At 43.8% G+C, this 13,395-nt stretch overlaps 1 protein-coding gene across 3 annotated transcripts in view; it reads left to right on the top strand.

Moving 5' to 3' along the window:
- Nucleotides 1-10,699, top strand: part of Znf346 (zinc finger protein 346) — a 45,668-nt gene extending 34,969 nt beyond the window's left edge. For 2 of the 3 annotated variants that reach the window (XM_004632285.2, XM_023716580.1), the window contains 2 exons: nt 5,018-5,111; nt 9,051-10,699. In XM_004632285.2, coding sequence (XP_004632342.1) covers nt 5,018-5,111; nt 9,051-9,138 — 182 coding nt within the window. In that variant the 3' untranslated portion in view covers nt 9,139-10,699. The remainder of the gene's footprint in view (nt 1-5,017; nt 5,112-9,050) is intronic. The other variant, XM_023716579.1, reaches the window with a different exon arrangement.
- The last annotated feature ends 2,696 nt before the right edge of the window (nt 10,700-13,395 follow it).

Here is a 13,395-nt window from a genome sequence, read left to right as displayed (position 1 = left end):
GCAAAGCACAGGGACTGCGGTTCAATCCCCCAGCACACATGCCAGCCAGCCCCGCCCCCTGGTGAGCTGAGCTGGCCACACACGCACAAATAAATAAATAAATTAAAAAAAAAAAAAAGGACTTAAGCCAGGTGTGATGGTGCATGCCTGTAATCCCAACACTCGGAAGGCTGAGGCAGGAGGATCTTTGTAAGTTCAAGACCAGCATGGGCTACAAAGTTAGTTCAAGGCAAGCATGAACTGCATAGTGAGACTCTGTCTCTAAAAGACAAAATAATAGTAATAATAATAATAATATAATAAAGACATAGAAAGAAAAGAATAATAATTAAAAAATAAAATTACTTAACACCACTGTGGTATATTCCTGTAATTCCCAGCTACTGAGGAGGCTAAGGCAGAAGAATTGCAAGTTTGAGGCCAGCCTGTTCAACTTAGTGAGACAATCTCCCAAAATAAAAACAGCTGGGGATGTACCTCAGCAATGAAGCATCCCTAGATTTGATCCCTGATTCTACAAAAAGTAAAATAGTCTAGAAGTGTCTAATCTGTTTGCTTGTCAGGGCTGCATTGAGTGAAGAACTGTCTTCAGCCACATATAAAATATATAATATAGTTACTGTATGTAAGTAATATACAGGGGCTGGGGAGATAGCTCTGAGGCATTAGCACTTACCTGGCAAGCACAGGGTCCTGAGTTCCATCCCCAGACTTACATGTGGTGCTGGCCCCGGAACCCCAGGTGCACCAGGCTGGCCCCAGAAACCCTGAGCGTGGTGAGGCACTCTGGTAATCCCAGCACCCAGGAGGTTGAGATGCGAGGCTCACTACAGATTCGAGATCAGCCTAGGGGCTACAAAGTGAGCACTAGGTTAGCCTAAACTGCATAGCAAGACCTTGTCTCAAAAAAGGAATAAAACTTCCTTTATTTTTAATATTTTTATTATAACTTTAAAACAAAACTAACATAAGCCCAATTTTTTTTAATGTATTTGGTACAGGGTCTAGCTAGTGATCCTCCTGGGGTTTTTTTGGTTTGTTTTTTTTTTTTAATTAATTTTATTGAGAAATAAATAGCAATGAGATAGTTTCAAAACAGGTTAGTAGGACAGTTGCAATAATATATTGCATATTGTTGTCTTTGTAGTAGCTATTCATAGTACAAGATGCAGACATGATATCCTGTCCAATCCTCCTGTTTTCAACCTCCCCAGTGTGGGAATTACAGGGGTAGGCCACCACGCCCAGATTCAATAGCCAGCTCAGTGTGCCTGATGGCCTAGCCCACATAGCATGTGGTGCTGGGGATCAAACCCCTGTCCCTGCGCTTGTCTGAACAGGTGCTTAGTTCACTGAGTTATCTGACCAGTCCTCATAAGCCTGTTTTTAATGGTTAAATAAGAAAGCATATCTGTTTAATAACAATAAGTACCCATCTTCACAGGCACACACATGTGTAAGTGGGTTTGTTTGTTCAGTGGTTGTAGGGATTGAACCCATGGCCTATGCACTGAGCTATACACCCAGCCCTGTTAATATTTTTTTTTTACTGTAAGACAGGCCCTTACTAAGTCACTAAATTGCTCAGGCTAGTCTTGAACTTTCAGTCCTCCTGCCTTGGCCTCCTAGAGGGCTAAAAGTACAGGCCTATACCACCTAGCCTCAAATACAGTAGTTAGTAATCAGTGCCTTTTACTTACTGTACAAGCACACATTGTTTCTGATACAGTTAGGTTACCATTGATTACTGTAGTGGGCACAGGAGGTAGTGAGCAAGCACTGCACTGTGCTGTCCCATACACAATATTCCATTATCCTTGTCACCTACAAAATTTAACTTGAGCACTGAGCAATCAAGTCATGAAAAAAAAAATCACATGATAATGTTGAGTTTATTATCTGTGGGGGCCGGGGAGATGGCTCAGTGGAATATGCACTTCCATGGCAAGCGCAAGGGCCTGAGTTCAATCCCCGGTTCCACCAAAAAAAAAAATTATTATCTGTGGAGCTGCATTACTGGTTTTTTGTTTTGTTTGCTGGGGGTGGTTTTTTGAGACGGCCTCACTGTGTATAATAGGTTAGCCTTGAACTCACAGTGATCCTCCTGCCTCAACCCTCCAAGTGCTGGGATTACAGATATGCATCTGGCAAGTGTTATATATTACTAGTTGTTCAGGACTACCTATCACCCACAAGTCATGAATTGACATGCCTAGTTTATATGGTAAATTTTGTTAAGTATATGATTTACTACAATTTTGAAAAAATGGGCTAGACTAGGTGTAGCTTAGTGATAGAGCCCCTTGGCTAGCATGCACCAGGCTTGTAGTTCCCTTTCTATCTCCACTAAAAAAAATAAATTAAGCAAAATAGAATAGAATAGAATCATAATCCTCAAGAAACTAAGGCAGCAGGATCACAAGTTCAAGGCTAGCCTGAGCAACTTAGTGAAACCCTGTCTCAAAAATAGGGGGAGGGGAGATAGCTCAGTAGAATAAGTGCTTACCTGGAAAGTTCAAGGGCCTGAGTTCAATCCCTGGTTCTGCCAAAAAAAAAAGTAGGGGTGGGGATGTAGCTCAGTGATAGAGCACTTGCCTAGTATGCATGAAGCTGTGAATTCAGTCCTCAGTAAAATGCACATACATACATACACATACACACACACGTAATAATAATAATAGTAAAAAGTTAAAAAGAATGAGCCCTCTGGAGAGCCAGTATTAAATAGTGAAATGAAACAGATGACAGGGCTGGTGAGATGGCTCAGTGGTCTAAAGCACCTACTTGGAACAAGCTTAGCAAAGCACATGGACCGCGGTTCAATCCCCCAGCACCACATGCCAGCCAGCCCCGCCCCCTGGTGGGCTGAGCTGCCCCCCCCCACACATAAATACACACCCACACATAAATAAAATAAATAAATTAAAAAAAAAAAAAAGAAACAAACAGATGACAAAGGAAGCTGGGAACAAATGAGAAGTTTCAGTGTGCACACCAAAGCCAAGGGTGGGACATTTGAGGAAAGGAGCAGTTTACCAACTCTGTCAGATGCAATATGAAGTCAACTGTGAGGAGGCCTAATCAACTGCCATTTTGTGTATTAGAGTGAGATGTGTGGAAGCATCTCACTATTGATTACAAAATGATTGAGGCGAGGAGCTGGAGAACCAAATGCAGACAGCATTAGCTGGGTGTGATAGTACACACTGGTGTTGCCTACGCTGCTGAGCTGATGCAGGAGGATTGTTGTGAGTTTGAGATAAACCTGGCTACAAAGTGAGCTCAAGGCCAGCCTGAACTGTGTAGCATAGTGAGATCCTGTCTGGGACCAGGGAGATAGCTCAGTAGAATAAGCACTTGCAGACAAAATATAGAAGGGAAAATGATAAGATTGGTTTATGCAGAAGAGGGTAGGTAGTTGTTTGTTCAGATTAGGCTACTCTTTTGCAGGAATCATTTCATGCTTCATTGATTTTACTCTGAGTTCAACCTTCTGTTGACTTTCTTACAATTTGTTATTGGTGTCATTTTGTTTCAATAATTAATAAAAATTTGTATCTTGTACTCAGCATGACTTCCTTTAACACAGCATCATGTAAGAGCCAAAACTTTGTTGTAATCATTTAACTTTCTGTTGTGACATTTCCAATGCACCATTTGAAATACTATTGGTCTCAATTATTGTTTTAGGTTCTTTACCAATAAACAAGTGAAAAAAAAAAAAAAAGAATAAGCACTTGCCAGGCAAGCGCAAGGGCCTGAGTTCAATCCCCGATTCCATCCCTGGTTCCACCAAAAAAAAGAAAAAATCAATCCCCAGTTCCGCAAAAAAAAAAAAAAGGCACTTATGTCGCTGCACTATACCCCCAACCCTAATGTCTAGAAAAGACCTTGAATTTTGATTGCAATTCTTCTGCTTCAGTGTTCTAAATGGCTGGAATTGCAGGTGTGTGTCACCATACATGGCTTCAAGATAAGAAATTTTTAAAAGGGCTGAAGGGCCAGGATGATGGGGCATACCTATAATCGTAGCACTCAGGAGGCTGAGGCAGGAGGATTGCCACAAGTTCTAGGCCAGCCTGGATGAGGTAGTGACACAAGTCCCTGCTTGGCAAACTCAAGGTCCTGAGTTCAATTCTTGGTACTAGAAAAAAAAAAAAAAGGGGGACTAAAGATGTGACTCAATGGTAGAGGACTTACCTAGTATACTTGAGGCCCTCAGGTTCAATCCCCACTATTGCAAAAGAAATGAAGGTTATGATTTTCAGAAGATTATTAGGAACAAGCAAAATAATATGAAATGCATGGCCTGTGTAAATCTGGTAAATAATAATGTAGCTGTTTTTATCCTAAGTATTATGATTATAAGTTGGGATGTGATTGGTTTGCAGAAAAGACCAGTTTCTGGCTTCAGAGTCACTTTTCTCTTAAGTTGAGAAAAGCTTAAGAATCAGAAGGGAATGGACATGAGCACCAAGTCAGGAGTCCAGTCTTCTGATACACTGGTAGGCCATGTAGAGAAAAGCCACTTTGTCACAGGGGCAGCCCTTGTAGTGAGCCCTTGTAATGGCTGTGAGCTCCAAGGTAAAAAGACAGGGGTTTTTTTGGTACAACTTAACTTTTATAACAGTAATAATCAATTACTATTATTGCAAGCCTGAGGAGAGTGGCACCTCCCCAGCAGTCTCTCCATGAAGGGCATCCTTAATGAGGCTATTCAAGGTAAGAAAAAGTTACACCAAAGGCCGCTCTTTGTTCTGTCATTTTATTTACTCAGCAGACAATTTGGATAAGCTCTTTGCCAGGACTGGAGACAGGAGAATGAGGAGCTCCCCATCCCCAGAGAACACATGGGCACAGTCTGCTTCCTGAGCACTGACACTTGGGACTCTCATCTGGGCCATCAGCCAGTCCCACCTCAGTCCCGAGAAGAGCACTGTACATTCTGTGCAAAGCAACAGGCTCCAGTCCTTTCCAGTTCAATAACCACGTATCTTGATTTTGATGTGTGTTTCAGCTGGGAAGGGCTACCCCTGCAAGACGTGTAAGATAGTGCTGAACTCCATAGAACAGTACCAGGCTCACATCAGTGGCTTCAAGCACAAGAACCAGTGAGTAACCATTCTTTGAAACTCAAGGGGTTCCAGCAGGAGCTCAGGGCTTCAGAGTCAGAACAAAGCCAGATAATCTCTGGCTTAAATGGAACCCTGGTAGCCTTTTCTCAGTCAACAGAAGATCAATCAGTTAAAAGTATTTCCTGTATAATTTTAAGTGTCTCCGCTCTAAAATTTTCTCCCATCAGCTTCCCCCGCCTTTGAACGCCTGGGCTGAATGTTTTAGAAGCAAAGCATAAATGATTTCCTTTGTGGCCCCCTAAGAGTACTTGGATATCCTGGCCTGTACCAGTCTAACTAAGAAAGCAGGGATCTGTACACCCGGCCATCCCCTACTGGCCTAAAGCCTTAAGTCTTCGTTGCCATCGACTCTGTAGCAGAAGCTCCCTCTACAGGTTATTACCAAGCATCAGTGTCTGAGTAAATACTTACTGAATATCTTCTGGCCAAGACAGACCAACTCACCACCCTCATAGCCTTACATCCTGATGGGAGGAAACAAGCTAATAAATTTATCACAATAAATGTGAATAGAAACAGTGAACATAAAGGGATAATAATCTGCCCGGCATGTTTTTTGTTGTTTGTTTTGTTTTGTTCTGTTTTGTTTTGTTTTGTTTTGTTTTGTTTTGTTTTGTTTTTGGCAGAACCAGGGATTGAACTCAGATTTGCACTTGCCAGGCAAGTGCTTATTCTACTGAGCCATCTCCCCAGACCCCTGGCATGGTTTTTTTGGTTCTTTCTTTGTTTGTTTGTTTTGCAGAGCTGGGGATTGAACTCAGCCTTTGCACTTGCCAGGGAAGTGCTTGTTCCACTTCGGCCCTTACACTTGCCAGGGAAGTGCTTATTCCACTAGACCATCTCCCTGCCCCTGCCCCCTCCCCAGCATGGTTTTGCAGACCTGTAATCCCAGCACTCAGGAGGCCAAAGCAGTAGGATCACAGTGAGTTCCGGACTGGCCTCAGCTACATATTATTAAGTTCAAGGCCAATCTGACTTGTACATAATGAGACCCTGACTCTAAAAACCAAAAATTAATTAATCTTAAAAGTAGTAATGTTCATTGAACCTCTCTTATGTTGTAATGTGTTCAATAAATTCTCTCAGGTTATCCTCACAACAACCCTGACAGTGTCTGAGCAAGGGATTATTGCATTTTACAGATATAGGCAATAAACATTCAGAGTGATGTACTCTAGAAAGGACTTGAGTCAGATTTATGCCTGTCTGGCTCATGTCATACTCCACCCAGGATATCATACTGAGAAGAAGATTGTGTCACTGTGTGATAGAAGGGCCCCATGGTTCTGTCCTCTAAAAGGGAAATGCATAATGTGAGTGCTGTGTTACAGGATGATCTTCTGCAATGGGTATCATTGTCCCTACTGTACAATTGAGGAAAGTGTCAGGCAGGCAAGGTTGCTGAATGATTGCTTCAAATTTGGTGGTTGATTCAGTGAACTTAATGAATTAAAAGTGTTGCAGGGCTGGAGTGTAGCTACATTCAGTGCTTGCATAGCAACATTCAGTCCCTAGTACCACCACACACAAAAAAAGAAAAATCTGCTTGCTTCAGCAGCATATATAATGAAATTGGAATGATACAGAAGAAAGGTTAGTGTAGGCCCCATGCAAGGGTGGCACACATTCCATGTTTAAGAGGGAAAGTGATGAAAATACAGAATGATGGATTGAAAAATATCTTTGGTTCTCTCCACTCTGCCTGGGGTCTCCTATCCATCTGGGGTAATCGGAGAACTCTGAGGCTCATCTTAGGTGAAGATTTGAGACAAGCTCCAGCATCTCAGCCCGGCCCTCACACACCCTTTCAGCATACCTGCCTTACCATCTGGCTAGTGGCAATTTCAGTAGGCAACCTGGAGCCAGCCAGACACCTGCCCTGCTTGAAACCACTGCTGCTGTTTATTGTTCTCATCCTAAACTTCCTAGCTATGTAAACTTGGGGAAGTCAGTAAACTTCTCTGATCCTCTATTTATATTACAAGATTAAAGCTATCATTTGTTGAATAAATCAATAGTTGGATATCATTAACTTCTTCTCACCAACAGCTCTAAATTGGGACATCCGGGCTGGTGAGATGGCTCAGTGGTTTAAAGCACCTACTTAGAACAAGCTTAGCAAAACACAGGGACCATGGTTCAATCCCCCAGCACCACATGCCAGCCAACCCCACCCCCTGGTGGGCTGAGCTGGCCACACACACACACATAAATAAATAAAAATTTTAAAAATTAAAAAAAAATAAATAACAAAAGGTAGCCTAATATCACATTAAATGATTACTGTAAAACATTTTTACTGGAGTTTTCCAAGGATTCATATCCATTTGATTCCATACCTCATTTATTTTGCTCCACTACTATCAAATGGAACCGATTACCCTAAACTTACAGGCTGTGTGAGGGTTAGAGATCATATGTGAAGTGATAGTGCTAATAAGTTTATTTACTAAAGATAAACTTCCATTTATTCAACAAACATTTATTTAGCACCTGTTATGGGCCAGGCCCTCTTTAGGGCACACTGCAGCTATAGTCAGAACCAAAAGCAGTGTTATCCCTTGATCCTTTGGGTCTTCTGTCTAGAGGTAGAAGTTGACCCTAAACAAAGCCATAAACAAGTAAACAATATCAGGTGGTGCTAGAAGCCCAGAGTAGATTCCAGCGTGAAAGAAGAGCCAGTTGGTGGTTTTGATTGTTTAGTTCGATGTTTTGTCCAGTACTCGGGGTTGCACACAGGGCCTTCACACTGAGCTGAATACCCAGCCTTTTTTTAATTTTGAGACAGGGTCTTGCTAAGATATTAAGTTGTCCGGGTTGGGTTTGAACTTAGAATCCTCTTGTCTCAACCTCCTCCAGTGCTGAGATTACAGGTGTGGGCCACCATAAGCAATCTGGAGGGCCACTTTACATAGGCTGTCAGAGAGGCTGGGGAAATAGCTCAGCAGTGTAAGCACCTGCCTGGCAAACACAAGATCCTAAGTTCGATCCCCGGTACAAAAAAAAAAAAAGGCTGGAAGAAGGAAGATGGGGGCTGGAGAGATGGCTCAGTGGTCTAAGGCACCTACTTAGAACAAGCTTAGCAAAGCATCAGGGACCGCGGTTCAATCCCCCAGCACCACATGCCAGCCGGCCCCGGAGACACTCTCTCTCTCTCTCTCTCTCTCTCTCTCTCTCTCTCTCTCTCAAAAAAAAAAAAAAAAAAAAAAAAAAAAAAAAAAAAAAAAAAGAAGGAAGATGGTAGAGAATGAAACTGGTAAATTAAGTAGTATACAGGATATTTAGGGCCCTGTAAGCAGACTACATGGTTTGGTATAGTAGAAAAGTATGGGCTGCAATCTTGAACCTACCACTTAAAAGCTTAACTTTGGACCAGCCATTTAAACTTTCTGAGGGCTGGAAAGATGTCTCAGAGGCATAAGCACCTACCTAGAAAGCACAAGGACCCGAGTTTGATCACGGGCCCTACATGCCATGTGGTCTCAGCCCTGGATGCCCTGAATGTGGGCACTCACCGTGTGGTGCACACGCCTGTAATCCCAGTACTCAGGAGGTTGAGCCAGGAGGATCTCTGTGAGTTCAAGACCAGCCTGAGGGCTATAAAAATTGAGCACAAGGTCAGCCCAAACTGTGTAATGAGACCTGTCTCAAAAAAATAAAATAAACTTTCTGAATTTTCATTTCCTTGTGTGTAAAGTGAGAATGTTGTTCTCTAGCATGTAGAATTGGCATGCAGATAAAATGGGATAATGGAACTAAAACACCATGCCTAGCAGTGGACCTCAGTAAAGGATACTGTCCTACTTATTGTTCCAAGGTCCTAAAACTGTACTGCCATGAGAATAAGTTAGTCAGTGCGCAATTACAAGTACACCACTCACTGACCCAGTGCCTTTGTTCCTTCTTGAATTACAGGTCACCAAAAACAATGGTATCACCCTTGGGCCAGATTTCAGTGCAAAATCAACTCACTCAAAATGACTCAAGTACCGTGGAAGACTAAAAGCATATCTGTCCAACAATTTATATTGGACCAGCCATGAGCCAGCTTCCTGTGACTGTGGTCAGCCCCTGGCTCCCTCTCCCTCTTTCTACACCAGAAGAATGTGTAGTTCCGAGCCTGTGTTTGGCCCAGGCCAATCTATTCCTGCTGTTCCCCTGTGCTGTGGGCCTTACAGGTCATTACAGGGAGGCAGGAAGATTGAGAGGATTGGAGCAGTGGTTGGAGAATGGCCTTCCTCCTTCTCCAGCTCCCCTGGGCCATATGGTCTGTGACCCCACTGCCTGTTTTCCTCTCCAGGTCACTTTTGGGCAAAAATTCCTGCAGCTAATGACCAGAATTGCTCCCAAGCTACAGGCTTCTCCTGTGGAAGCTGGAACTTTTGTGCAGACTTTGCCAAGAAAGAAAATAGTAGACGGAAGTGGCTGCCACTTGGAACTTGAAGCTTATATCACACTCTCTCACCTTCCAGAAAGTATGGGCTTTCCTGAGCCTTGGACCAGATGCTGGCCGGTTGTACAGTCCTGCTAACTGATGGGTCTTGGAGCACTGACAGTTCTGGCAAAGCATTCTCGACCCTCCTGCCATCACAACGGTTCCTGAATGGTGCTAAGGATCTATAACAGCTGAATGGACAAGCTGGAGCTGGGTGAGGCCTCATTGCCCAGTGGGATCCTAGGAAGCTCCAGTGGGGACCTTGTCCCTCCATCAGAGGTGCTCTGGCCCAGAGTCATGTGGGAAAGACCCCTACCTGCCACTTTAGGGTTCTGTACCTTAAAAGCAGACTGCTTCATGCCAGCCATCTGAGAGGTTCATTGCTGCCCTTCAGCCCTATTAAGCCTGTCCTTCCCCTTGTGCAGTGGACCATCCTGCCAGGTTGCTGTGGTGCTATCCTTCACTTACCTTCCACAGAGAAATTCCTGGGTACAAGGAGCCAGAGGGGCTCCAGAGAAAGAAACAGAGAGCTGATGCAAGTTTTTGCAATGAGGAGCTGAGCATGCCTGTGGCACAAGTTTATAGTCCCAGCTCTTAAGAGACTGAGGCAGGAAGATTGGTGCAAGTTTAAGGCCAGTGTGGGCTTCATAGACAGCTCAAAGCCAACCTGAACTACATAGTAAGATCCTGTCTCCAAAAAAAGTTTCTGCAGGGAAGAAACACATGTTGCCCTGACCCCAAGCCCAGATTTCTCTTAACCCCACTATTCTCTGGCCTGATACTTCACTGGGCGAGCAGTTTTCCCATATAGCTTGTCAGAATTCCACGGGGCTGGGGAGATGGCTCAGTGGAATAAGCGCTTCCCTGGCAAGCACAAGGGCCTGAGTTCAATCCCTGGTTCTGCAAAAAAAATAGTAATTCCAGGGAATGCCATCTGGGGCTCTTCTTCAGGGTAAGGAAACCTCCAGCTGCTGTCATGGCCTCTGTCCCACTATCTAGACCCTTCACCTATGAAATGCTTTGCCTTTTGTGTGCGTTTGTGTGCACGTGCGCGTGCATGCGCGCCTGTGCACTTATGCTCTTTGTCTCTTGAGCACCTGATTATCCAAATAAAGACCATCTTCCCTGAGCCAGATTGAACTTAACAGATAACAGGTGTCATGAGACCATATTCTCCTCAGAACTAGATCTGTCTTGACACTCTTTCCCCACACACTTAGGTTCATAGGCCCTCAGTGCAACCTTTGGAGTTGGAACAAAGATACCCAGATTGATTAACAATCCAGTGAAAGTCTCCCAAGAACTTTAAATTCAACACAACTTCACTTGTCCATCTCCCCATTTCACCTAGAACAGTGATGGTGATCCTTTTAGAGTTGTCATTGATAACAAGCACCCTATTGTGGCACTCCTGCTGTAAGTTCACTACCACTGGGACCTTCTGGGAGTCTTTGAGGGATTTACACTAAGGGTCTGAAATATGCCTGAGAGACTCATTCTAGCTGCTTTGTGGAGAAGAAACGCAGAAAGGGGAAGACAGTGTGGGGTGGTATTCAGTATGGTGCTCTCCAAGCTGATCCCTTCGGAGTGGTTCAAATCCGCTTTCCTCCTGTTTGGAGTGCTGTGTTGTAAAGCATTTGTTACCTGAGTGGATGAGGGTACATGCAAAGAAACATCCTTGTCCTGCTTGGTGCTTTATCATAGACCTGATGGTTCTTGGAAGAGCCTTTGCCACGAGGCAGAAATGAGAGGGGAATAGGGTATCGTGACTTTGAGCATTTTCCCTGATGACCAGCAAGAAAGTAACAGGCTAAGGCATGTACAGTCTGTCCTACTATGAGTCCTGGCCTGCAGAACCTCTTTGGATTCAGGAGTCCCTGGAAGCTGTGTGATCACTATTGGTACAGGGACACCAAAGGTATCTTTTCTTGCCCTTAGAGGGCTCACACACTGTAAATATTATGAGAGTGAACTAGAGGGTTATATGGGAGACTAGGAATCCCTAAAAATGCAGGAACTAAGCCAGAAGTATGAAAAAGTTGGGAGAAATAAGGAAACTGATACTTGGTCTGCACAATGACATTCTGAGCTAGACAGTGATATTCCACTTAGGAAAGGAACAAGGTTTAAAGAGATGTGAGTTGCCAAGATCTTGCCTTTAAGAAGCAGCAAAATGGAGAATAACATTCAATTCCCTATACTTCCAATTCAGAACCCTTTCCAAACTTGAACCAGTGTCCTTCGCTACAGCTGGCCCTACCCATATCCTGGCAGTGACATGGTCTCAGGAAGCATTCAGCCACTCAGGTCAGGGGTAACACCAGCACCCACAGAACAAGTTAAGCAGAACCCAATGTTTCATTTTTTTTTTAATTTATTTATTTATTTTGTGTGTGTGTGTGGCCAGCTCAGCCCACCAGGGGCGGGGCTGGCTGGCATGTGGTGCTGGGGGATTGAACCATGGTCCCTGTGCTTTGCTTAGCTTAGCTTGTTATAAGTGGGTGCTTTAGACCACTGAGCCATCTCACCAGCCCCCCAATGTTTCATTTGTATTCCAAGCCTCCCCATGCTGTTCAATATTTTACTCTATTTAAGCTATGCGTAATGGTACATACTCATAATCCCAGCACTCAGGAAGCCAAGGCAGGAGGATCATAAATTCAGGGCCACATAGTGAGTTGAAAGCTAGCCTGAATTACACAGGCCCTTTATTTAAAAAAAAAAAAAAAAAAAGCCAGGCATGATGGCACAGGCCTGTAATCTCTGCACTTGGAAGGCTGAAGCAGGAAGATCATTGTGAGTTGGAGGCCAGCCTGGGTCAAGGCCAGCCTGAATTGCATAGAGACCCTGTCTCAGACAAACAACAACAAGGACAACAAAAACTTGTTACCTTTTTTGTTTGTTTGTTTGGTGGAACCGGGGATTGAACTCAGACCCTTGCGCTTGCCAAGGAAGCACTTATTCCACTGAACCATCTCCCCAGCCCCAAAAAATTGTTATCTTTGACAAAGAGGCCAAACATGTTCACTGGAAGAAAGCCTTTTTAATAAATGGTGCTGGGAAAACTGGCTTTCCACGTGCTGAAAAGTGAGCCTAGACCCATATCTCTCACCGTGAACTAAAATCAAAATGGGTCAAAGATCTAAACATCAAAAAATCTGCTGGAAGGCATAATAGGTAAGACTTTTTTTTTTTTGGGGGGGGGTCTGGCTCAGCCCACCCTTAGGGCAGTGCTGGCATGGCATGTAGTGCCGAGAATTGAACCTTGGTCCCCTTATCTTGCTGGCCCTAGAATAGGTAAGACTCTTGAAAACATGGGTGTGGAAGCTGAGGAAGATTGCCATGAGCTGGAGGCCAGCCTGGGGTACATAGTTCAAAGCCAGTCTGAATATAGCAAGACCCTGGCTCAAAGAGAAAACATATGGAAGTGAAGACTACAAATAAAACCTCCATCTCATTGGAAGTAGTACAAAGAATCAGGCTACATAGTGAGACCATGTCTCAAAAATTAACCCAAAATCACATAAAAAGTTTTTGCATAACAAGAGAAAACACCAGGGGCCAGGGAGATGCCTCAGTAGAACAAGCACTTGCCTGGCAAGCACAAGGGCCTGAGTTCAATCCCTGGTTCTGCTAAAAAAGAAAAAACACCAACTGAGTGAAGATAACCTACAGTGTAGGGAGAATTTCTAACCAGCTACTCAAACAAAGGACTTAACACCTAAAATATATAAAGAACTCAAGACAAAAAAAATCAGACCATACAAATGTAAAAACTCGGTCCAAAAATGGGCATCTGCCAAAAAAAAAAAGGGTGGGGGGGGC

This window comes from Octodon degus, unplaced genomic scaffold (genome assembly GCF_000260255.1).
Source record: "Octodon degus isolate 3935 unplaced genomic scaffold, OctDeg1.0 scaffold00048, whole genome shotgun sequence".
NCBI lineage: Eukaryota > Metazoa > Chordata > Mammalia > Rodentia > Octodontidae > Octodon > Octodon degus.
The sequence above is the reverse complement of the archived record's forward strand: the minus strand, read 5'-3'. Positions and strand labels throughout refer to the sequence as shown.